The sequence below is a fragment of the Sceloporus undulatus genome, chromosome 1, assembly GCF_019175285.1.
Source record: "Sceloporus undulatus isolate JIND9_A2432 ecotype Alabama chromosome 1, SceUnd_v1.1, whole genome shotgun sequence".
NCBI lineage: Eukaryota > Metazoa > Chordata > Lepidosauria > Squamata > Phrynosomatidae > Sceloporus > Sceloporus undulatus.
The window spans coordinates 15708360-15734531 of record NC_056522.1 but is presented as its reverse complement, the minus strand read 5'-3'; the positions used below and the strand labels follow the sequence as shown (position 1 = coordinate 15734531).

The 26172-nt window shown below is 42.1% G+C and overlaps 1 protein-coding gene across 1 annotated transcript in view; it reads right to left on the bottom strand.

The window, feature by feature from the left end:
- The window catches only part of PSME4 (proteasome activator subunit 4), a 128408-nt gene that overhangs the window by 89258 nt on the left and 12978 nt on the right, over positions 1-26172 (bottom strand). The window contains 2 exon segments of the mRNA XM_042440031.1: positions 7658-7774; positions 11714-11854. Of these exon segments, the coding sequence (XP_042295965.1) occupies positions 7658-7774; positions 11714-11854 (258 nt within the window).

Genomic DNA, 26172 nt, shown 5'->3' with positions numbered 1-26172 from the left:
CAGCAAAATCCCATCCACTTATCTTCATAGCTGATCCCCTGGGCTGACTTCCAAGAATTTTTTTTCATACTGGGATGGGAGTAGTAATAGAGAAACAGTAATCTCACAGGAAACTGCTTTGAGATGTGGAAGGTTCTCAATTCAAACACTCATCAATGATCCCTGAGTTCTGAAATGTAATGGAGAATGTGTGGGGAGGAGGGCAGTTCATGCAAATCAGTGGATGTAAGCATCTGCACACACATAGCCTCCAGTCAAAACCAGAAAGACATGCATTGCTGGTCTTGTCAGGTGAAGAAATTCTGCTAGCTGTACGTAGTTTCAGTTATCCTCACTGTTGTGATTTGGCAACTCTAACAGGTAGCAGAGATCAAGAAGCCAAAGGTGACCGTAGTCATGAATTGACTTTAAAGTGACCAGAAATCTGTTCAAAAACCTCAAACAAGGACTTACTGCCCAACAAACAGGTTAAACTCATGGTCTCCCCTTTTGGTACAGTGAGACAAAGAGAATAATTCCGAAAATTTATTTCTTAATAATTCAAATAAGGTAATTCAGATTAGATCAGAATCTACAATATAGGGATAACGGCAATGGCAAGGCTTTCATGTTACTGGCGTACAACTCAAATGCTCAGCAATAGGTACAGCATCATTTTTAAAGCACTGTAATGTTTTAAAACATCTGCTAAAAAAAGGCAGCAGTGATGAGGAAGCAAGATCATACAACTTTCATACCAAGTTGCCTTTTTTTTTACCAGAACAATATAGCAATCGATCATACTATAGATGTTCCCCACGCTGCATTTTAACTCAGCCCTAAAATAAAGACAGTGAATTGCTTTTAACATTTGAAAGGTACTAAACAAGAAAATAACAGTACGTCTGATAAGAACACATTTTAATCAGTGTAACAAAGCCTTAGAAACTCAAAATGTCTAAATTGTAATTTGATTATTGCTGTAGAAGGAAGGGCTCCTTACACATAGTTATTAGGAAGCTACTTGTATGGAAGGAATTTTGACACTGGCCTTTTCCAAGAGAAGAATTGAATGTCCATTCTATAGAAAAGAGAATACTGTAATAAAAATATTTGCTCCAGCTAGGTAACCACGTGGGACAGGGAAGACAGAGGCATTGAGGAAGAAGTGGTCCCACCATCACTATTGGCCAGAGTGCTGCAACTACGATGAAAGCAGCAGAAGAGGTAGATACTGCAGTATCCAATGTAAGACCAGTAAGCAGCATGAAATGATTCACATTTCCAAGTCACGTATTATCTGTCCTTCAACAAAATATTAGAAGCCCACATTTACTTTCAGACCAAAGAATAAATAAAAACGCATCCCATTAAGCCCACACACTTATTATTGTTGCTCCAAGTACCAATGCCCCAACAGCGTGTAAGAAGCAATTGAAACAACTAATTGGCACAACGTAAGATCTCACATCACCCACTCTTTTATATCTCATTCAATGGCAACCATATGGCTATGTACATAGTGATCTAAGAAGGAAAGAGACCTTCCACAACAGTTGCTTGTGCCTTCTCTGTCACCATAAGAATGAAGAAAAGAAATCCTGCATCCTCTTACCCTTGAATAATTATAACAGCAGAGATAACCCGAGGCTTGTGAATATCAAATTCTAGAAGTGTTGCCCATATTAGTCTATTGAAGCACACACCATGAAGATGAATGCAAATATTAAAGATCACCACATTTATCATGGGATAAGCTTTCATTTGAAAGAAACAACCTCAGCTACTCCACATAAAGGTTTGAGAACTGTGTGTGAATCACATCTAACTGATTCACATTATTCTCATAAAAAGAGTTGTCTTGTTTCACAAAGAATTCCAACCATCTAACCAAGAACTGGGTTGTGCTCAAATTGAGATTTTCAAGCTAAAGCAAAATAATAATAATAATAATAATAATAATAATAATAATAATAATAAACATCTTGAAGAGAAGTTTATTCATGACAGTAATAATTCAAGTAATCTATAATGAGCACCAAGTATCTCCTGAATTGGGGTGAAAACAGATAATAAAACAGCAAATGAGATTTAGTTTAATTAAATGTAAATAATAGCTTCCCATATCTTTTTTGACAGTCTAAAATGGATGCAAGAAAAATTATGGGATTCTGGTAGACTGCTGCATTTGGTTTACTGAGTTACAAGGATTTGTTGTTGTTGTGTGCCTTCAAGTTGTTTCCAACTTAAGGTGTCCCTAAGGCCTATCATATGGTTTTCTTGGCAAGATTTCAGCAGATATGATTCACCATTGCCTTCTTCTGAGGCAGAGAGAAGAGTGTGATTTGTCCAAAGTCACCCAGTGGGTTTCCATGGTCAATTGGTGATTCAAACCCTGTCTCCAGCATTGTAGTCCAGTGCTCAGATCACTAAACCCACGCTGGTTCTTGTTACAAGGAATGGGTGTAAAAAAATTAGAAATAAAATATGGAGTTAGAGTATTTTCAGTAAGTTAAAATATTACAGTTTCAGGTGGAGGGGGGTAGATGACCTAAGTCAGGGGTCAGCAACCTATGGCCCGCGGACCGGATCCGGCCCAGCGAGGCCTTGGGACCGGCCCCAGCCCAGTCCTGCCGCTGATTGCCGCAGATTGCCGTCCCCTCCTCCTCTTCCTCCTCCTCCATTATTATCCTTAACCCTCCTGCCTGAGGAGAGAGCAACAAGAAGAGGCGCCTGCGTCCGTGTCTCTCTCTTTGCAGCCGAAGAGGAGGGCCCACAGCTCCTTCTTCCAGGCACAGCCTGCCCTTCCGCTCTCTCTCCACACAGAGAAAGGAGGAGGCACCCATCTCTCTCCCGGATCCAGCCAAGGCCTGCGTTGCGACTAGCCCTGAAGCCTGGGCCTGGCCCGGCCACTGCCTAGTCCTGCATGTCTTTGCTGCCTTCCACCCCGCATCCCCCGCCGCCTCCTCCTCCTCCTCCTCCCCGAAGGACGCCCCTAGAAGGAGGCGTTGTGATGGTAGTGTGTGTGGGGGGGTTGTGGGTACAGAGGAGGGAATGGTGGGGGGATTAGATGTGTGTAGGGTTTTTGGGTGTTGGTGGTGGTTGTTGTTGTGGTGTGGGGATGTGGCATGTGTGTGTGGGTGCCTAAAAGAGACAACTGGGCTGTGGGAAGGTGGGGGATTAGGGATATAGTGTGGGGATGTGGCATGTGTGTGTGTGGGCGCCTAAAAGAGACAATAAATATTATTTATTTATTTATTTATTTAATTTTTAAAAAAATTATTTAATTTTTTATTTTTATTTATTTATTTATTTATTTATTTATTTATTTATTTATTTATTTTTGCTTCGGGCCCCCCAGTTGTCTGAGGGACACCAACCCGGCCCCTGACCTATATTATAGTGGAGAAAGGGTCAGAATGTTGGATTAGGAAATCAGATACAACTTTCCATCGAACCAGTCACTATCTTTCAATCTAATCAAATGTACAAACTGTAAAACAGGGGAAGATGTACATATACTACCCTGGATCTTTGACAGAACAGGAGCAAGTAAATGCAAACAAGTCAGTCACTCTAACTTAGAGTGGGTGGCCATGATTCAAGATAGAAAAAGGAATTAAGGACTTAATTTATCTATGAAATTTCTGCTACAGGACTTGACAACGGCCATCAATTGAGACATCTTTAAAAGAGATATATTTGTAAAGAAACAACTAGTTAACATGTGTGTGTATGTGCCTTCAAGTCGACTCTCACTTTATGGAGACCCCATTAATTTCACAGCATTTTCTTAGGCAAGACATACTCAGAGGAAGTTTTGCCAGTTCCTTCCTCTCAAATATAGCCTACAACACCTCATATTAATTGGCAGACTCTCATCCAGGGCTGATCTTGCTTAGCTTCCAAAATCAAATGGGATCTGCTGCTTTTAGGGTATAATAGACAAGTTTGTTGTTGTTGTGTGTTCATGTTTCTGATGTACAGGTTTTCTTGGCAAGATTTGTTCAGAGTGGCATTGCCTTTGCCCTCCTCTGAGACTGAGAGAATGTGACTTGCCCAAAGTCACCCAGTGGGTTTCCATGGCTGAGCAGGGATCTGAATCCTGGTCTATAAAAATGTAGTCCAGCACTCAAATCACTACACTATTCTAGCTTTCATAACAAACACTGAAGCCATGATAAGTAGAATCTCAGAGGAAGTATGGCTCTGAATGCCAGTTAGGATAAAGTATAAAGTGAGGCGTTGTTGTTGTAATGTGCCTTCAACTCCAGTTTATAGCGATTCTATCATAGCATTTTTTTGGAAAGATTTATTCAGAGGAGGGTTTGCCTATAAGGTGTAGTGCAACTTGCCCAAGGTTACAATGTGGATTTTTGAGGTTGAACTGGGATTCAAGGCCTGATATCTCCAAGTCCTAGTCCAGCACACAAACCATAATACCATGATGGAGTTCTCCTTCACATCCCATTAGAGTTCCCTGAAAGTATCTGAAATGCTTTGCTAGAAACAAACTTCATTTCAACCAATTCAGCTTTTCTAGTTATGCTCTTAAAATTTAGTTTATTTAGAAATATTTACCAAAACTAATCAGTCGCCTTTGGAAATCAGTGATTACATATATGTCAAACAAATTTATAAAGTTCTCGTTCAGTTAATGAGTTCTAGCAAACCCCCTGGTTGATTTTTTTAAATGATCCAATTAACTAAAATCTCACTTTTCAAAAATGGTATACCTCTAAAAAAACGTGGAATACTTTTGAGGTACTAATGCAAGCAGCTTTTTTCATACTAAAGAAACGTCTCTATAAATTGTTAGGGTTTTTTTTTATTCTAGAGGCTAGAATACTAAACCCCAGTAAACATAAGGAGACAAATTTCAGCACACAGAATTGCATTGGTAAACCTCAAACCAAATTTAATTTAAAAACTGAAGCAAATTTTCCTTATCTATTTCATCAACCCCTCTGCAAAGTTAAATTCATGCACTTCTAAAGCTCTGTGCAAATTATGCCTAATCATTAAAGCATTACTTTTTAAACAACACATCTATTGGTTAAAAGAAATTAGCACACAGCCATAGTCTTCAGCCACAACACACCAATATATTTCTTCACAATTAGGTTTAAGTGCAGTGCGACATTCCCATAAACTGTGGTGTAATGTTAACATTGGGGTTTTTTGAACCTTATATGCAGAAAAGTTACACATAAGTGACAAGTGTTACAGCTGAACAGACCATGCAAGAAGGTAACACATCGGCCAGAACTAAATCAAAGCAAAAAAAAAAAAAATGTTCTTACCACCTATGTAAAACATTAAGCACAAATGTTTTAGGTGAAGATAAGCCTGGTCGACATGAACTGAACACAAAGAAGAAAAGTTTTAAAACAGAACAATGAAAAAATAATTGTAAAATTGTAAACAAAACTACTCTAAAAACAGAAATGTCAAATTATTCTATTTTCTTTTTAATTTGTCCTCTTCAACATACCAAAGTAGATCACAGTAAAATAGATGAACAATGTTTCCATAACACCATGAGAGAAAAGGTCGCACTGCACCACTCCAAGGTCTAAATCTAAACTGCCTCAAAATGTAAATGCTGCTTTGGTATTTAGTGTTCCACAGGTCTCATTTTCAATTTGTTCACTTCAACTACATTGTTAACTATCTTTCATTTCCAATAAAGTTTTGTACACTTTTTTAAAAAAAGCACAACTTCTCAGGCCCATGTACACATACACATACACATACATGCTCAATGAAGGGGGAAAAGAAGTTTGAAGAATGTGTAAAACTGTATAAATATCTAAAAGTTCCACTGTGCCCACAAAATATTATGAGGGTATCTAAACTAGCTTTTCAGAGTGAAACCTAGAAGACTGAAGACTAAATTTAGAAAAAGGAGGTGTAACTTGGAAAGAAGCAAATGTTCCCTGAGTCTGCAAAACTTATGCAGGATCGATAACAGCAGGAGCTCTAGGGAGCCACGATACGTCAAAGCTGGCTTAATGGCACATAAAAACAACAAACAAGCAAATGTTTGGTTGTATGAGATCTGATATTCAGTCACTGGTAACTCCACTGAACAGGCTGCAAGGAGCAAGGTATAAGTGTTATTTATATGAAATAATGCCTAAGGATTACCTTCTGACTCCAAGCAAATATCCTGGTGGTCCATGACAACTGTAGTTGGGGTTATAGACAAAAGGGCATGGACAGACCCCACCAATATGATTGCTCAGAGCCCACGCTGACCACCTGAAATTGCCCACCATCACACAGCTGAGATCCTGTTGGCCAGTATAAATCTACTGGCATAAGTAGCATTGGTGCAGCTGCAACAAGATTAAAAAGGGGGCCTACAGTTTTCCAAAGCAGCCTTTTGTTGCAAGCCCACCATCACCCCATAAAAGCAGGCACTGAGAAGCCAGGCTGCTCAGGAGCTGGCAGCTTTCTGTGAAAATATTTTTAAAAGTAAACTACACCAATTGTGTAAGGAGGAATAGTGACCAACAGGGTTCTACACTTAAGGTTCAAAAGGCTTTTCACAGAACCAATAGAACCTTGGAGGTGAGAAAGAGTAATTTTTCAGAGGGGGGAATGCAGATTTAAGAAAGGAGAGCCACATAATAAAGGTATCAATGGACCCAAATGTTACCGATACCAGTGAACCCTGTGCTGTAAATGTCTTTAAAGAGAATCCACTGGTACCAGGGGAAGCAGAACAATCCCTTCTCTCTGACTGCAGAGAGGACATTTTTAGGGAGGCTAGACTCAGATTGGTTATATTATTAGACCCACAGGCCAGAGGTTTCCCTACACCTGACTTAGCCCAATACTTTCTATGCACCTAACAGCAGCTGACTTGAGATTGTTCATGTAGCCCATGACTCCCAACTAAGCTATGACTCCTCTCTAACACTGTACCAGTACAGCTGGATGCAACTGTAATCTTGTGGAGGTGTTCAGCCCGCTCATCTGAGGGTCTTACATGGGAAGGAGATGGGGAATATACAGAAGTCTGTTGTACTAGCATTATTTGCCTCAGACAGGAAAAGTCACTATCATTATTTGACTCAAGCAGGCCGAAAGGAGTCTAAAGGAGAGTTCTACTCATACTTGCTTCAACATGAAAAGTAGCCCCCTCAGGATTAACATTTAAAATAAAACTTTAATGGTTGTATAGCTTTGTATTTTAACTGTTAGTTTTATATGTATTCTTTTTAATTGTATTTTGTATTTTACTATGTTGGGCCCTGCCTTGAGCCATGAGGAAACAGGAAATAAATAAAATTTATTATTACTATTATTGAAAGAGAAACAAAATAGTTTTTATGTGCAGTTCAAATTACAAAATGGAACAAGTTATTTGACAGCATTTCAGAAATGGCAAATTAGAACTGGCCAATATTAGATAAAGTAATCCTAACTAACTAATTACGTAATTATGCCATCTAATTCAAATTTTTGACCTTTGAGCATTATGTCCCCTCACAAATGGTCCTATAAATAAATTCTGCCTTACCTTTTGTTTTACTTTCCTTCAGGACCAAAGAAACACCACCATCAATATTTTAAAGATCAAAAAAATTAACATTGTATTTCTTATGAAAATAATAATAATAATAATAATAATAATAATTTATTTATAGCCCGCCTCGAAAAGACTTACTTTGGAAACCAATTTAATCCAAGATGTTCTGTCTTAGAGTATAATATCCGTTCCAGCATTTCATAAAGGGGCCTCCACGGTAATTCTAGATCTTCTCTTGAAAGAAGTTCTTTTTTCCTAGGTTAAAAAAGTAGTTTAAGATTAATTATTACTCATACTTGGATGTACCATCATCCCAAAATGACACAATAGAAAAACTGAGTTCATCTTCTGCTTTGTCATCACTCCTATAACAGAAAGTACTGATAATAATTAACAGACCAAGAAAACCTCTCTGAGGTATTTTTCTACACAAGGTTTAAGCAATATTTTACAACTGTGGACAGATATCTCTACCTCACAATGGCAACCACAGTTAGAACTAACCTTTAATCCTTTTTACTCAAGATTTGAAACTAGGGTTGCCATAATTCTTTACTAAAAACCAGGACAAAATGTAGGACAAAATTTAGACCAAAATTTAGGACAATTGTAGGATAAAATTTAGCTCAAAATGTAGGAGATTTAAGAAAAATGGAGGATCTTAAATGTCCTACATTTTGGCCTAATTTTATCCTACAACTGTCCTAAATTTTGGTCTAAATTTTGTCCTACATTTTGTCCCGGTTTATAATAGAGAATTATGAAACCAAACTTAAAGAATGTTAGCAAATTTTGGTTTATGAGGTTATATGCAAAGAAATCTTGTAGCACCTTTGTGACTGAGTGAAAGAAGTTGTAGAATTAGCTTTTGTAGACTTAGGGATGAAAGAGATAGTCAAAATAGAGCAGTTTTTGCCATCTTTGAAGGCATGGCGCTTACACCACACACACCTCCAATGCAGCAGGAAGCCGAGCCAAAGGCATGCTCTGGTAGGACCAGAGCAAAAAGGAGCTGGGATAATCAAACTCCTGGCGTTGCCAGTCAGACCCTAGGTGCATGGCTTGCTTTGAGGGCAGGTTGCCCAGTCAGCAGGGTTCCAACCCGCTTCTGGCTGGAGCAGACATGGGCTGCCCTTAGTCTACTTCCTCAGATGCATGGAGTGAACGGCTGCCCAGGAAGGACCTTCATAATCAGACTGAATGAACAGATACAGAAATGCAAAACTTTAGGATGTGGTAATGAGGTGACAAGTTCAGTTTCTGAGGAACAAAGGTAGGATGAAAGCTGTTGCCTAAGGCCAGGGTGGATGGATGATCATATGAATGGCAGAGCGAGTTTTGGAATGTGGTGTGTGCAGGCTGGGAACCAGAAAGGAGATGTGATAAACTGGCCCAGAACATCCACATGAGACTGGGGTGTTAAACATGTTATAATATGTGTAGTGGGTTAGGAAGTGAACATCTCTGTTCAACCCACTGTTGGTGAGTTGGAGTATGTTGATATCTTCCAAATTCTGCTGTTTCTCTTTCCAATCTTCCTTTGTAGTTTTTTAGTTCAAGGGCAGCAGTCCTGAGGTCAAAGATCGAGTGCCCAGGAAGACTGAACTGTACTGCAACTGCTTTTTGTGTACTCCCATTCCTATTATCTGATTTATTTTCCATTTACTCTCTAGCACAGAGACTGGTCTGTTTGCCCAACATAAAATACTGAAGGGCATTGTGGACAGAGGATGTCATATATTACATTAGAGGATGAACAAGTGCAAGTGCCTCTAATATTGTGGATTATGTGATTAGGTCCTGTGATGACATTTCACAAGTAGATGTGTGGGCAGAGTTGGCATCTGGGTTTGAGCCAAGATCTTTTACCATCTCCCCATCCGTGTTGTGTGTCCTCCGGTCAGTAAGTGTTTGATGTTGGGAGGCTGTCTATGAAGTAGGCAAGCAAAGACGTCCAACCAAGAGTCTTGAAGAGGGCAGTGTTACTGTCCAAAATTGGTTGTAGTTTAGTGATTATAAGTCTGAGTGTTCTCAACTAGGAGCAGTACGTGACCACTAGTGGGGTTTTGTAATTTCCTATCTTGAGTCTGTTCTGTAATAGATTGGTCCTGGGCACAAGCCCTGCCTTGTAGATTTGTTTTTTTACTTCATATGATAAATACTGTAGCTTGAGGGATACCTGTTGTTATTTCATGAATTTGCTATCTCTGTCTTGTGGGTTTGAGCAGTTGCGATTGTATCAGAGGGCTTGGTTGCAAACTATGGATTTGGTAGTCTGTTCACTACATCTCTGAAGATTATATGGTTATTCCCAACCACTGCTTATGATCATGCAGGCAGAATGCTTAACTTGTTGTTCTGCTAATCCTGACTCACAGCAACCCTGCGGATGATGATTATTTTTTTTATTAGTTGGTTTTTAATGTGTAGTTTTTAATCTTATACTGTTTAATCTTGTTTTAAGGGGAGGGTACTATGTATATATGGCTGTTTTTTAACTTGTTGTACGCCGCTTTGATTGCTTGGCAAAAAGCGGGATAGAAATAAACATTTTATTTTTATTTACCTGCAATCCTCCCTATGCTCCACTACTCTGCTTAGGTCCTGCAACTTCTGGCCTGTCACTTCCCTGATTGAGTCTATCCATCTGCCATGTGGTCTTCCTCATTTTCTATTACCTTCCCTAGCATTATCATCTTTTTTACCTTCCCTAGCATTTTGCCTTCTTATGATGTGGCCAAAGTACAACAGCCTCAGTTTTGTCACCTCGGTTTCCAGGAAGAGTTCAGGCTTGATCTATTCAAGGTCCCATTTGTTTGTCTTCCTGGCCCACCTCAGCACTCTTCTCCAGCACCACATCTCAAATGAGCTGGGTTTTTTCTGTTGGCTCTCTTCACTGTCCAGCTCTCACATCCATATAAAGTGACAGGGAATATAATGGCTTGGACTATTCTAACTTTAGTGCTCAGTTGTATATATTTACACTTTAGGATCTTTTGTAGTTCTTTCATGGCTGCCCTTCCAATTCCTAGTCCTCTTCTCAGATTGTTGATGTTACATCCTCCTATCTTCACTCCTCCTTTTTGGAGTCTGTGCTGCATAATTTTGAGCATAATTTTGCTTGTGTAGAAATTAATGCTATGATCCTGTAGTTGCTACTGTCTTCTGTGTCTTTGTGGATAGGACGTATATTGATAGTTTCCATTCTGTTGACCACTTTGTTTTCAATATTTGTTACCATATTTTAGGTATCACCAGGGTTGATTCTGTCTGTGTGAATTGTAGCAATTCAACAGGAATATCATCTGTTCTGATGATTTAATCTTCTCAGTTTCTCAGACTGCAGCTTCCACCTTGCTTTCTATAATTTGGGGCTCATCTTCATATGATCCTTCATTCCATATGTCATTCATTTTTCATCTCTTTTATATAAGAATGCTGAACTACAACTGGCAAAAAATGGGGGAAGCAAACTGTTGGCACATTTGTGTGACCCTCAGTGAAGGCGCTGAAGCTTTGCACCTGGACAAATACCAAAGAAGCCACAAAGAGCATGGTGCAGGCTGGAGAACTCCTTCTCCTACTCACAGAAGCAGCAAACAAGACAACACATTGAGGTTTCACAAGGAGGCTTTTACTTCTTGTTTCAATATTTACAGATCACATTCTCACTGACAAGAGTCTCTTGTCATATACACAACACCATCCACCCACACTATACATTGGGGCTCCTCCTTAATATACATTTGCCATCCTTTGGGATTCAGTCCAGCCTCTTCCCAGTGTGTAACTTCTATTCATGTCCCCCATGTGGCATGACTCTGCATATTCTCCCACATGATAACTTCGCATCCTGCCATGAGTGCATTATATCCTGTGACTCAGTAAGGTCCAAATGCTGCCTCATCATGACTTCTTTGTGACCTTTGGTAACCCTGTCAACTTTGTCCCACATTTGTACATTTTCCTAGTATCCAATATCCTGACACAGACAACATTCTAGAAGGGAGAAAATGCACAATCTTGTGACTCAATTCCATTTTATTAATCTTGGCAACAACAGAGGGACATAGGCAGTCAGCAATGAGTACATCTTTTAACCTAGCAAGCCTGAATGTAAACTATTTTCCCTTGCAAATTACTCTTTCATGTGACATAAACAATTTCTGCAATGTAAGAACAATGTACACTTACTTCAACAGGCTGATCAAAAGACGTGCAAAACCTTGCATCATGCTGATCTCCAACTTTGGTATAGTTACTAATTCATATAAGAGCTTGATAAAAAGGACATGATCTTCTTTACTAAATTTTCTCCCATACAGTCTGAGATACCTTTAAGAAAAACAAAGAAATGGTTTAAATAATTAGATAACATATTTGGTAACTAGCTCTTATGCCATTTCACACAATCTGAAGGAGAATAAAAATATAAAGAGTCAAGAGAAATACAGGGGCGGAACAGACGGTCAAAATAAGCAGGTTCCCGGCCAACTTTGAGGCGGGGCATTTAGATGATGCACCCCTTGAAGCTGGCTGAAAAGTGCGCCCAAGCCACACTATGAGGAGAAAAGTCAAACTAAAAAAGAGCTGCATTTTTTTCCATTTCTTCCTGGATAGTGCACACCTTCACATGTACCTCTAAATGCACCGGCTCTAAAGGGGCCCTAACCCTAATTGTGCATGTAACGCCCTGCCACAGAAGGATATTAAAACGGACAAACCTGCTGTACCCAAGTGGTGAGGGTGGCAATGTCCAAAAGAGAAACTGTGACACCTCTCATAGAGATGAATACAACGTACACAAAACAGTCAGTCAAAGAAGGGGCATGGGGTGAAGGGGAGACAAGATTATACCTTGCTGGCATATGAATGGGCACACCTCTCCTGCAATGCCCTGTCCTGGTGGAGCACTGCACATCCAAATGTTTAGGTTCATAGGGACAGCCATTTGCTCCTGCACACCTTCGCAGGAATCATGGGGGGGGGGGGGGTAAAAAAAAGGAGCATACGGCATGGCTTGAACCCGCACTATGTGGTCATGGCATGCACACTCCAGCTGCCTTGGGAGCCAGTGGTGCAGTTGGTGGGATTTCAATGAGGCTTTGGAAAAGGCAGCTTCAAGCTGCTTTTTCCTGCCGATCTGTTTTGCCCCAGAGAGACAAATAGAAACAATAAAACCATCATATTAAATTTCAATCTGCCAGAAGCCCTTGGTCAAAGAAGAAAGAAAGTACGCTGATGACACCCAAATATGCTTCTCTGTGTCTCCAACTGATGCAGTGACTAGGGATGGCATCTCTCCTCTAGATGCCTGCCTGGAGTCGGTAATGGGCTGGATGAGGGAAAACAAACTCAGTCTGAATCCAGAGAAAATGGAAGTACTGGTGATAGGTTCCCCGGGTCCGGGTGGTGAGATTTGCCATCCTGTCCTGAACGGGGTCATGCTCCCCTTGAAGGACTCGGTTCACAGCTTGGGGGTGCTCCTGGACTCGTCGCTCCAGCTGTCATCTCAGGTGGATGCGACGGTCAGGAGCGCTTGTTATCAGCTTCGGCTGATACGCCAGCTGCACCCTTACCTGGACTGGAAGGACCTTGAAACTGTAGTACATGCTCTGGTAACTTCTCGATTGGATTTCTGCAATGTGCTCTACATGGGGCAACCCTTGTACCAAACCCGGAAGCTACAGTTAGTGCAAAATATGGCAGCGAGACTGGTCGCTGGATGCTCCAGGTCAGACCACATTACACCTATCTTGAAAGATCTCCATTGGCTGCCTATTTGCTTCCGGGCTCAATACAAGGTGTTGGTTATGACCTATAAAGCCCTAAATGGCTTGGGCCCAGGGTACTTGGAGGACCGCCTCTCCCTATATAATCTGCCCTGCACACTCAGGTCGGCAGGGAAGAATCTGCTGGAGGTCCCAGCTGCACGCTATGTGAGGACCTCGCAACGGGCCTTTTCTATCTCGGCCCCAAGATTATGGAATAATCTCCCGGACAAGCTCCGCTCCACCACATCTTTAGATACTTTCAAGAAGAACCTTAAGACCTTCTTCTTCTCTCAAGCCTTCCCCCCATGAGATGTTATTTTATGTTTTACCCCCTCTGTTGACGACTTTGTAATGTTATGGATTTCCCCACTCAGCTGGCCCTGTTGCTGTTCTGCTATTGTGACTGTTTTAAATACACTGTTTTAACTGTTTTTATCTTCATGTATTTTGACTTAAATCTGTTTGCCGCTTTGATCAAAGTTGGAAAAGCGGGATATAAATAAACTTATTATTATTATTATTATTGTTGTTGTTGTTGTTGTTGTTGTTTTCAACACAAGCCAGAAAGACATCAGATTTTGGACCAGGTGAATCCTCTTATTGCCACTATAGAAAAGATGACCAAGGCAGGTAGGTGTTGGGAAAGGGCCTGAGAAATTTCTAAAATGATGAACAGAGTAATCTGGCAGGCTGATACAGAAAGTGATCATGCTTAGCCAAATAACTACGGTGGATTGTTACACTGACTGGAAGCAAGTACAAAAATAAAGTCAGAAAAACTTCTAGTAATATGAAATATTAAGTATTTCTGCTTCACAAATTACACTTCCGCAATAAGGTTGCCTTTCAATCACTGCCTTAATAAGGGAGAAAGAGTGGCCCTGCTTGAGCACAGAGACAGAAATTTTAAAACTATAGCAGTTTTAGAAATGGTTCTCTAACCTCATTCCTACTGAAGCAAGCAATACATTAACGAAGCTGTGCCACATTTATCTCAAGTCAATACTCCTCTACGTAATTCCACAGTAAGCACTCAAATTAAAAGGACACATAAGTGGCAGAAAAAGACACTTGGAAAATCACATTGATATTGAAAGTTCACACACTGTGAAGATCAGGTTGGTATTTCTCCCCAGAGGATATATGTCCAACTCAGCTGACTGTAACCCACACTCTCTGTCGCAAACTAATGCTTGTTGTTGTAGTAGTGTGCCTTCAAGTTGTTTCTGACTTATGGCAACCCTGAGATTTGTTTGTATTTGCATTCCTCTGGGGCTGAGAGAGTGTGATTTGCCCAAGTTCACTGAACGGATTTCCATGGCTGAGCCCTGATCTCCAGAGTCATAGTTCAACATTCAAACCAACATGCCATGCTATCTCTCCATCTAGACTAACACCTAGTTTTATGCTAACTGACAAGGTTCACCAAGGGGATACACCAAGGGGATACCATAAAGAGAAATGCCACCACATTCTATCTGATTTCACTGAAAGGACTTCTCAATGCCAAGCAGGTGCTGCAGTATTCTCCACAGAGAATATTTTAAAGGAAGCCATTTACACTGGTATAACCATATATATTCCAAATGCATTCTTCAGAGTAACTTGTACAGCCAGAGAAAATTAGCCCTTGGGGAAATGTGTTACTGGGAAATGAAGGAGGTTTGGAATTACACTCCACAGGAAAGGAATGGTCACCTCCCCTTCATCCTAAAGTTAAATTGTAATAGTTGCAGGACAGCAACAAGACAACAGTACACAGACATTGCAACAACTAAATCAACAGCTGTAACCAAAGAAGGTGCATAATAAATCCATATTGCAGTATATTATGTAGAACAAATGAAATACTGTAGTAAAGTACAAAATTTAGTGTATTTGTTTATCCAATGTATTGAATATTTATTTGTTTGTATTTATTTTCTTTCTTCTGCCCTTCTCCTGCAATGGGACCCAAGGCAGTTCTAGTACTATGCTAAAATACTATACATAGATGAAATATAGCAACTGAGTCCCAGGCATTACTGCTACTAATCCTCCTAATTAGCTAAAATGTGTTTGTAGTGAGCTGGGCTTCTGCCCCTAGGCAGACAAAGTTTGGCGTCCATGTTAGCACCACAGCCAAATGTTAATAGTTGTCTGTGCTATAAAAAGAGTTAATTTGTGTTAGTGACCTAGTTTGATAGTTTTTGTGTTAGCTTGACAGATTTGAGGCTGGGAAAATATATGAATGCTGAGAATGGACTGCAAGGGGAATGAATTTTCCTTTGTTGCCAACCTGCCTGAACAATTGTCATAGCTATGAGGGGAGATGGGCCACACTTGCACACTTCAATTTTCTTTGTTTGCTTTCACAACATATAATCATCTCCCACAAGAGAAAGGTGAATTCCAGCCCAGGGGCCCCATATAGGTAGGCTTGCCATAACCCGGCTGCCCCCCGTGAAATTCACGGATTGGAGTGTTTAAACCGTTTCCCGCCCGTTTTGCCCATTCAATCCCGGGTTCCTGCTGACTCCAGGCCAGATTTTAGCAATCTCCAGTCAAGACTTTCGACTGACAAGCTCTGCCTGCCTGGAAGAAGGCAGGATTGGCTCCTTTCCCCCATGGGACCCCCTTAGTCACGCCTCCCTCTCCTCCTCCTCAGCAGCCAAGATGTCTGCCTCCAGGGAGAAGGAGAAGCAGCATGGCAGGGAGGGGGTCTCCTGGTGTGGCAGCCTCCCTTGCCCCCCAGCCTCCCTCTTCCTCCCTCACCAAGACTCAGTACAAAGGCAAAAGGCAAGGAGGCAGGCACCAGGGGCTCCCTTTCACGTTCGTTGCTTTGCCTTTCCTGCTCCTCCTTTGGGGCTTCTCTCTGCTCTGCGAGTGGCTGGCTATGGCTTCTGGGGAGAGGAGAAAAGGGGAAGGAGGAGGAGGGAGAAAAAGCCCCACACCAGTCTGTCCTTTGGGGCTTCTCTCTGCTCTGCGGGTGGCTATGGCTAAGTTCTGGGGGAGAGGAGAAAAGGGGAAGGAGGAGGGAGAAAAAGCCCCACGCCAGTCTCATTCCTCCATCTAAGGCAGCCTCCTCTTCTTCCTCCTCCTCCTTTTCTTCCCCCCTTCTTCTTTTCTTTCCTCCTCCTTTCCCTGGAGGACCCAGCGGTTGTTGTGTCTTTGCCTGATCCTGCACTCCTATCCTTGCTTTTTTATCCTTACTTTTTATAGACTGTCATTTGTTTATACTCTCCAATCTGCCTCTACATGAACCTATAAGGTGTTTTAAATTTGGATTTTGTCATTGTGCTGGCCATATGGCCATAATAATAATGTTGTTGTTATTATTATTATTATTATTATTATTATTATTATTATTTCCTCCTCTTCTTCCTCCTCCCCCTCTTCTTCTTCTTCCCCTCTTCCTCCTCTTCTGTTGTAATTGTGTGCCCTCAACTCCTTTCTGACTTATGGCAGCCCTGCAGAGTTCCCTTGGCATAGTTTCTTCAAAGGAGGAGAGGCTTGCCTTTAAGAGGCTGAGAGAGTGTGACTTGCCCAAGATCTCTCACTGGGTTTGCATGGCCATTCTGGCTCCTCCAATTCTCTAGCCACCAAAGCCAGCCCCTCTTCTTCCCTCCTTCTTCTTTTCTTTCCTCTTCCTCCTCTTCTGTTGTTATTGTTATTGCTATTGTGTGCCTTCAACTCCTTGCTGACTTATGGCAGCCCTGCCTGGATGTGGAAATTGTAGTTTGCAGAATGGCTGTGGCACCAGAGACTTAGAACTGAAAAGCACTTTGAGACCATAATAAGGCAAACCTATCCTGGGGTTTCTTGGCAAGATGTTATTCTGAAGAGGTTTGCTGCCTGACCTCTCATCTCTCCTTGAGGCTGAGAGAGTGGAGAGTAGGACTTGCCCATACTCTATTTGTTAATTCCAACCTTTTGGACCTTCTACTATTGTCATTATGATTCTTCACATGGTCAACCTTTCAGGATTACACTGATCAAGAATGTTCACACACATTAAAACATTCTATGCTAACAAATTGGACACACAAGTACAGTAACAGCCAAAATCTACTATGCAGTGATACCTGTATAGTACCAACCAAAATGCACAAAATATATCATGCAAGCTTTCAAAGCTCCACTGACATCTTTATCAGGCAAAAGTGTTAAAAATCCAACAGAAGCAAGAAAGAAAGAAAGAAAAAATGATAGTGTAAATGTGCTATGTATGTGTGTGTTTTAGAATTGGGTGTGTGTGTGTGTGTGTGGTCAGAAAGGGAATTACATTCATGACATTTGTCCAGGAATAATGTCAAAATGTCCTCCATTTTGATCATGCCTAAGAAACATGCATTTAGATTAACATTTTTTAAAAAATCACCAATTTTTTCGCGTGTCCTCCATTTTTAGAAATGTTGTCCTACATTTGAAAATGTTATCCTACACTTGTCCTACATTTGTCCCGGTTTGGAGGTCCAGACCTATGGCAACCCTACATATAGGCAGCTCTGAGGAATCTGATCACTGCTCTATACTATCTGTTTCATAATTTACCACCAAAGCATCTTATCCTTTAGCAGAAACACAGTCAATATTTACCACCAAATGAAATCATGGGGTGGCCTGGAACGACACCCAGTTCTGAGACAGAATGGTGTTTCTTCCACAGATTGCCATAAAGAAATGCATTCTTTAATTTATTTTAAACAGCACCCAGAAGTAATAAAGAAAGATGCCAATGAATATAGAAAACTTGTGGAATTTTGTTTGCTTTTCTGACAGAAATAAAATATTTAAATCAACTCTCATGACTCCATAGATTGGTGAATATTCATTAAAAGGCAGATAAATCTTTATTTTCAGTTAAAAACTACAGCGTTATTTTAGCACGAGCTGTCATGGGTTGTTTTCTCAAATGTATGATGGATCAGGCATTTAAGGAAATTGATCACAACCCATGAAAAATCATGTTAAAATAAATTTAGACGGCACGACTCCTCCTCCCCTTCATTTTTTTTTCTTTTTATGCTGAAACAAACAAATGAGGTTTACGAATCATCTATATTTGCCAGAATATTCCAGGCTGCCCCTGGAGTATTCTGGCCCCAAACTCCTGACCCCTTTACTCTCCTGCAGCAAAAAACGGTGATGATGGGTGTCTGTTAATCAGGGTCTCTGAAGACTACCTATGGGTAACTCTACGGGCAACAATTGCTCTCAGATCAAAATGAGAATAGCCAGAATTGTTCTGACCTCAGAGCAACTCACACCTGCCAAGAAACCGTGTGGGAAGGCAGCTGGCCACGGCCACCGCATTTTGGCCTGGGTTTTCTGGAAAGGTAGGTAATGTAGACAAGCTCTAACTCTAAGAAATAAGAAACAAATGTAATTAAGATAGCAATTGTTGTTCATAAGAAAACATATCCTACAGAAATTATCCATTAACCTCAAAGAGCTTGGTAATTAAAGTACGAAAAAAATTCAATATTGATTGAACCCATGATCAACCAGCATACATATCTGCACATCCTGAGGTTTCCTTTCTCCTTTTAATTCCAATCTCTTGTACACACACTTTGGCACACAGTGTTTTTCTATCTCTAGATGCCCCAAGGACACAGGAGAGGCAATTCCCAAGTGTCATCTCTATCCGCCTCAAAAATTGTGGCTCACACAAATAGTTAATTATTTTCTAAGGCATCAATTGGCTCTCTTCAGCATTTAGATTTTCCTGCATGACTGCTCATTTCCAGTTATGGTGGGAGAACTCATTTTTGAAATCAAGGGTTAACCTTTGAAATACAGTACATTTTTAAAATTTTGTTTAAAAATGAAGGAACAGCATAACAACCGCTCAGAAAGTTGTTATAGCTCTACTTCATGATTATACCCAATATCTTCTCACGTCTACAGTTGGCTCTCTGTATCCACTGATACTTTATTCATGGACTCAATCCTCCACAGCTTGAAAATATTTTTTAAAAATATAAATTCCAAAAAGCAAACCTTGATTTTGTCTTCTTATGTAAGAGACACCATTTTACTATGCCACAGTATTTAATGGGACTTGAACATCCAAAGATTCTGATATCTATGTGGAGTCCTGGAACCAAACCCCAGCATATACCAAGGATCCACTACATAAGGTTTTATTATTTAGTAAAAACTTTTTTAAAAGGGTTGGGTAGGAGAATTCAATGAATTAATTCCTGCATGGGAAGCAATTATATGAATAACCATTTGCATATCAACCTTGTGAAAGGTACAATACTGAACAAAAAGCCACCTGCCCTTGATATATTCATATCACAAAAAATGGTGCATTTATCGTTTACTACTCTACTCTTGTGATCCCTGCAGTAAACATATATAACAATTAAGAATAATTTGAATATCTGTAATACTCCAAAATCCAAAATTGGTGACAGAGATAGTGATACCTTTCCTTTCTGATGGTTCAGTGCACACAAGCTTTGTTTCATGCACATAATTATCAAAACTATTATGTATAAAAGTGCCTCAAGTCTATGTTTATAAGGTGTACATGAAACATAAATGAATTTCATGTTTAGACTTGGACTCCATCTCCAAAATATCTCATTATATATATGCAAATATCCCACAATCTAAAAAACTCCAAAATTCAAAGCAATTCTGGTCCCAAGAATTTCAGACAAGGGAGACTCCACCTGTACTGAACCTTTTTAATACAATGGAACTCCCAGATTCTACTACCAGTCAAAAAATCAAATTTCTATATAGTATGTTTCAGACTATCAATACTACTAATGCTGTCAACAAACCGAGGACCAAGATCATACTTGCAATATTATGCGCAGTTCCACTGCATTTCAAAACAAACATTCTAAAGCAACCCCAATTCACCCAAACTCTGCAACATTTGTTCTACGAAATTTAGAGCTTATAAAATAGGTGAATTTTATAGAATTATCTGTAGGATGGAGAAAGTGCATAGCCCCCCCCCCCTTTTATCTTTCATCATAGTAGACCCCAAGACCAGAACAAAGGTGGGATATTCAGGAGAGATAAAATAAAGTCATTCTTCACAGACTGTTAAACCAAGGATTTAGTTTCATCATACTGTCAGAAGGTGTAGCAATGACCAACATGATCAGTTTAAAATTGGATTAGCAAATTCATGGAAAAGAAGATGACTGCTAATCATGACAGACTTACTGCTTTAAACTGGTATCTTGTCTGTGAGTTTCCCAAAGGAAATGGTCTTCATATGCATTTACTTTCTTATAAACTTTCAGGCAGAACTGTTAATGATTTTAGTATAACATCTAGGTGCTTTAGAACTAATGATGCTAAATACTGTATCATAATTAATATTGAGAATTTTATTAAAACATAACATTTATTTTAATTGTGACAACAACCTTTCTAAAGTAATCCTTCCACAGTTTAGATTTTAGAGAATTGAGAGCCACTCTTTTATTTTATTTTCAGCAAACGTATGTAGTCGCAAACGCCCTAAATCTCTTAGGTTTGCAAATTACAACAGTGATTCGTGAGGCAACAGAAGCTGACTCTGCTCTTTTCCCAAACAACCAGCATTCTTCAGTCATAATTTTTAACATCAGCAATTTTAATTCAGGAAGAGTGAAAAGATGTACACAGACTGAACACAGCATCACCAGCACTAAATATACAGTACTTTATAAGGGTCTTACAGAGAGTTTTCTTTGTCCATGATTCATGGAAGGTCATTTGGAATTAAAAATGAAATAGAAGAAAGAGGGTGAAATCTAACTCATTCCTTTACTAGTGGTTACAGCATCACCAGCACTAAATATACTTTATAAGGTTCTAATAAAGAGTTTTCCTTCTTCATGATTCATGAAAGGTCATTTTGGAATTAAAAATTATAATAGAAGAAATAGGGTGAAATCTAACTTGCCCTTTTACTAATGGTCTAAGGTCCAAAATTCACTGCAGAAATAATCCAGTTTGAGACCACTTTAACAGCCATGACTCAGTGCTACGGAATCCCGTGAATTGTAGTTTATTGTGGCACCAGAGCTTCTCTGACGGTGAAGGCTAATTGTCTCACAAAACTAGTTTCTAGAATTCCCTAGCACAGGGCAGTTAAAGCGGTCTCAAACTGGATTATTTCTGCAGTGTGTTTTGGACCTAGGTTAGGCTTGTTCATTCATTTTATAATCCTTTGGGATCAGCTGTAACCCCCAACTGTGTAGAACAATGAGAAGGGTAATTTCCAAAACTGCTAACACCATCATGATTCCCAGTTCTAAAAATGCCAACTCAGTTTCGTTTTATATAGAAAAGAACATCTTCAGAATTTGATTTGAGATCACCTTATGGCTGCTAATGAGCGCTGGAGTAGGACACTAGACCAGGGTTCGAATGCCAGCTCAGTAACGGAAACCCACTGGATGGTCTTGGGCAAATCACATTCTCCCAGCCTCAGAGGATGGCAATGGCAAACATCCACTGGACAAATCTTGCCAAGAAAACCCTGTGACAGGGTCACCAAATTCGGAAGCGACTTGAAGGGACACAACAACAACAACAACAACAACAACAGCTGCTCAGTATCTTTGTTATTGTTGTGTGCCTTCAAGTCATTTCCGACTTATGACAACCCTATCACAAGGTTTTCTTGGCAAGATTTGTTCAGAAGTGGTTTGCCTTTGCTTTCTCTTAAGGGTGAGAATGTGTGGCTTGGCCTAGGTCACTCAGTGAGTTTCATGGCTGGATTGGGAATCGAACCCAGGTCTCCAGTGTTGTAGTCTCCAGTCTCCAGGTCTCCAGTGTTGTAGTCCAACATTCAAAATACTACTCCACAGTGGCTCTCATAAAACACTAGCATACAGAAGTGACAGATCGACTGCATTCTTCCAGCTATTATTTCCCTTGAGGAGGACCTTCATGCTGAACAATCTGCACCTCCTTGCAGTAGGGTGTGGAACTGGAGTTTTAGTGTTCGGTTATTTTGTCAAATTGCTATTCCTTCAAGGCAGAATTATTCTTTGTTCTTCATCAACTCAAACCAAGGAGTAAACAAGAGAAGCAGGTTTTAATTGTTTCCAAATACAATTCCAACATATATTACATGTGGTGTACATGACAGTTCCTATTTCCTAGCTACTTTATTTTAAATCAGAACTTCTAATTCTTCACTTATTAAAAACCACTTACAGAACAGAGGGAGAGACAGCTAAAACTGATTGTTTTGTTTATATATGGAGAGATTATTGTACTCTCCAGCACTGCCAATTCTTTGTATGTACAAGAGAGTAACTGTAGAAGACATAATTCTAAAGGGATATTACTATAAATGATTTAAATTAATGAGAAATTTTATAAAGGAACTAAATATAACAAATCTTAAAGAAATACTCTGTAACCTTTGAATATGTATGCTCCATTAAATTACCCAAAAAGATGATACAGTGGGCCTTTGTTATCTGCTGAGGTTTGGTTACAAGACTCTCCAATAGATACCAAAATCCGTGGATGCTCAAGCCACATTAAATATAATGGTTTAGTAAAATAGTGTCCCTTATATGAAATGGCAAAATTAAGGTATGTATGTTTTTAAAGCCATGTTCAAGCCATGGATGCTTGAATCCATGGATAAAGAATCCATGGATATGATGGGCTTACTGGATGTGTCTTGCATTTTAAACAGCTGTTAGATAGTATATCAATCAGAAGTGTTATAAAAATGGAGCTCGCAAACTTTCAGATGCAAAATTCTGCAGAAATAAGTGGAAAACAAGTAATGTCAAACATCTGTAATTTTCCCCTACTTGACACATACATATTTGTAATGCTAGGCACTAATCTAAGTCTGCAAATATAAGATATGAAATCACATTGATCATCCAATTACTTCATGCAAAGGCTAGAATGGCACCCAAGAGAATCATGGCTAGCTGCAAAGGTAGGCTTGCCATATCCCACCTGTGGGCGGGACTTTCCTGGTTTGGGGCGGGGCCACACGGTCCCGCCCCAGTTTGGCCCCTCCCCCGGGACCTCGCCCCCCAGCAAGGCCCTGGAGGCAGCTCCACCCCTCCCCATGGCTGTGTGCCACCCTCCCCGCCTCCCTGCCTGGCTTAGCCTAGAGAGCAGGTCTTCAAGACATCTGCCACTCAGAGCTATTGCCAGCCCACTTGGAAGAAAAAGAGCCCTCCTCCAACCACCATCTTGAGGAGGAAAGAGGCCTGGCCTGGAAGACAAAGAGCCCTCCTCCAACCACCATCTTGAGGGGAGAGAGGCCTGGCCTGGAAGACAAAGAGCCCTCCCAACCACCATCTTGAGGGGGAGAGAGGCCTGGCCTGGAAGACAAAGAGCCCCCCTCCAACCACCATCTTGAGGGGGAGAGAAGGCCTGGCCTGGAAGACAAAGAGCCCTCCTCCACCACCATCTTGAGGGGGGAGAGAAGGCCCTGAGCCCTGGGAAGAAAAAAGAGCCCTCCTCCAACACCAATCTTGAGGGGGAGAGAGGCTTGGCCTGGAAGACCAAAATACCCACCCCTCACCAACCACCATCTTGAGACGGAGAGAGGCCTGGGCCTGGAAGAAAAGAGAGCCCTCCTCCAACCACCATCTTGAGGGGGAGAGAGCCTGGCCTGAAAGAACAAAGAGCCCCTCCTCCAACCCCACCATCTTGAGGGGGAGAAGAGGCCTGGCCTGGAAGAACAAGAAGCCCCTCCTCCAACCCAACCATCTTGAGGGGAGAGAGGCCTGGCCCTGGAAGACAAAGAGCCCTCCTCCAACCACCACCTTGAGGGGGAGAGAGGCCTGCCTGGAAGACAAAGAGCCCTCCTCCAACCAACCATCTTGAGAGGGGAGAGAGGCCTGGCCTGGAAGAAAAAGAGCCCCCTCCAACCACCATCTTGAGGGGAGAGAGGCCTGTCCTGGAAGACAAAGAGCCCTCCTCCAACCAACCACCCCTTGAGGGGGAGAGAGACCTGGCCTGGAAGAAAAAAGACCCCCCCAACACACCACCTTGAGGGGAGAGAGGCCTGCCCTGAAGAAAAAGGCCCTCCCCAACCACCATCTTGAGGGGGAGAGAGGCCTGGCCTGGAAGAAAAAGGCCCTCCTCCAACCACCATCTTGAGGGGAGAGAGGCCTGGCCTGGAAGACAAAGAGCCCTCCTCCAACACCACCTTGAGGGGAAGAAGGCCTGGCCTGGAAGACAAAGAGCCCTCCCTCCAACCACCATCTTGAGGGGAGAGAGGCCTGGCCTGGAAGAACAAAGAGCCCTCCTCCAACCCACCATCTTGAGGGGAGAAGAGGCCTGGACCGGAAGAACAAAGAGCCCCATCCTCCAACCACCATCTTGAGGGGAAGAGAGCCTGGCCTGGAAGAAACAAAGAGACCCCCTCCAACCACCATCTTGAGGGGGAGAGAGGCCTGGCCTGGAAGACAAAGAGCCCTCCTCAACCACCATCCTTGAGGGGAGAGAGGCCTGGCCTGGAAGACAAAAACCCCTCCTCCAACACCCATCTTGAGACGGGAGAGAGGCCTGGCCTGAAAAAGAAAAAGAGCCCTCCTCCAACCACCATCTGAGGGGGAGAGAGAGCCTGGCCTGGAAGAAAAACAAAGAGCCCTCCTCCAACACACCATCTGAGGGGGAGAGAAGGCCTGGCCTGGAAGAAAAAGAGCCCTCCTCCAACCACCATCCTTGAGGGGAGAGAGGCCTGGCCTGGAAGACAAAGAGCCCTCCTCCCAACCACCCACCCTTGAGGGGTAGAGAGGCCTGGCCTGGAAGAAAAAGAAAAGAGCCCTCCTCCAAACCACCCATCTTGAGGGGGAGAGAGGCCCTGGCCTGGAAGAAAAAGAGCCCTCCTCCAACCACCATTCTTGAGAGGGAGAGAGGCCTGGCCTGGAAGAGACAAAGAGCCCTCCTCCAACCACCACCTTGAGGGGAGAGAGGCCTGGCTGGAAGAAAAAGAGCCCTCCTCCAACCACCATCTGAGGGGGAGAGAGGCCTGCCGGAAGAACAAGAAGCCCTCCTCCAACCACCATCTTGAGAGGGAGAGAGGCCGTGCCTGGAAGACAAAGAGCCCCCTCCAACCACCACCATCTGAGGGGGAGAGAGGGCCTAGCCTGGAAGAAAAAGAAGACCCTCCTCCAACCACCATCTGAGAGGGTGAGAGGCCTGGCTGGAAGACAAAGACCCTCCGCCAACCACCATCTTAAGGGGAGAGGGCCGGCCGGAAGACAAAGAGCCCTCCTCCAACCACCACCATCTTGAGAGGGAGAGAGGCTGGCCCTGGAAGACAAAGAGCCCTCCTCCAAACCACCATCTTGAGGGGAAAGAGGCCTGGCCTGGAAGACAAAGAGCCCTCCTCCAACCACCATCTTGAGAGGGAGAGAGGCCTGGCCTGGAAGACAAAGAGCCCTCCTCCAACCACCATCTTGAGAGGGAGAGAGCCTGGCCTGGAAGACAAAGAGCCCTCCTCCAACCACCACTTTGAGGGGGAGAGAGCCGGGGCCTGGAAGACAAAGAGCCCTCCTCCAACCACCCATCGAGGGGAGAGAGGCCTGGCCTGGAAGAAAAAGAGCCCTCCTCCAACCACCATCTTGAGAGGGAGAGAGGCCTGGCCTGGAAGACAAAGAGCCCTCCTCCACCACACCATCTTGAGGGGAGAGAGGCCTGGCCTGGAAGACAAAGAGCCCTCCTCCAACCACCATCTTGAGGGGAGAGAGGCCTGGCCTGGAAGAAAGAGCCCTCCTCCAACCACCATCTTGAGAGGGAGAGAGGCCTGGCTGGAAGACACAAGAGCCCATCCTCCACAACCCACCATCTTGAGAGGGAGAGAGGCCTGGCCTGGAAGAACAAAGAGCCCTCCTCCAACCACCATCTTGAGGGGGAGAGAGGCCTGGCCTGGAAGACAAAGAG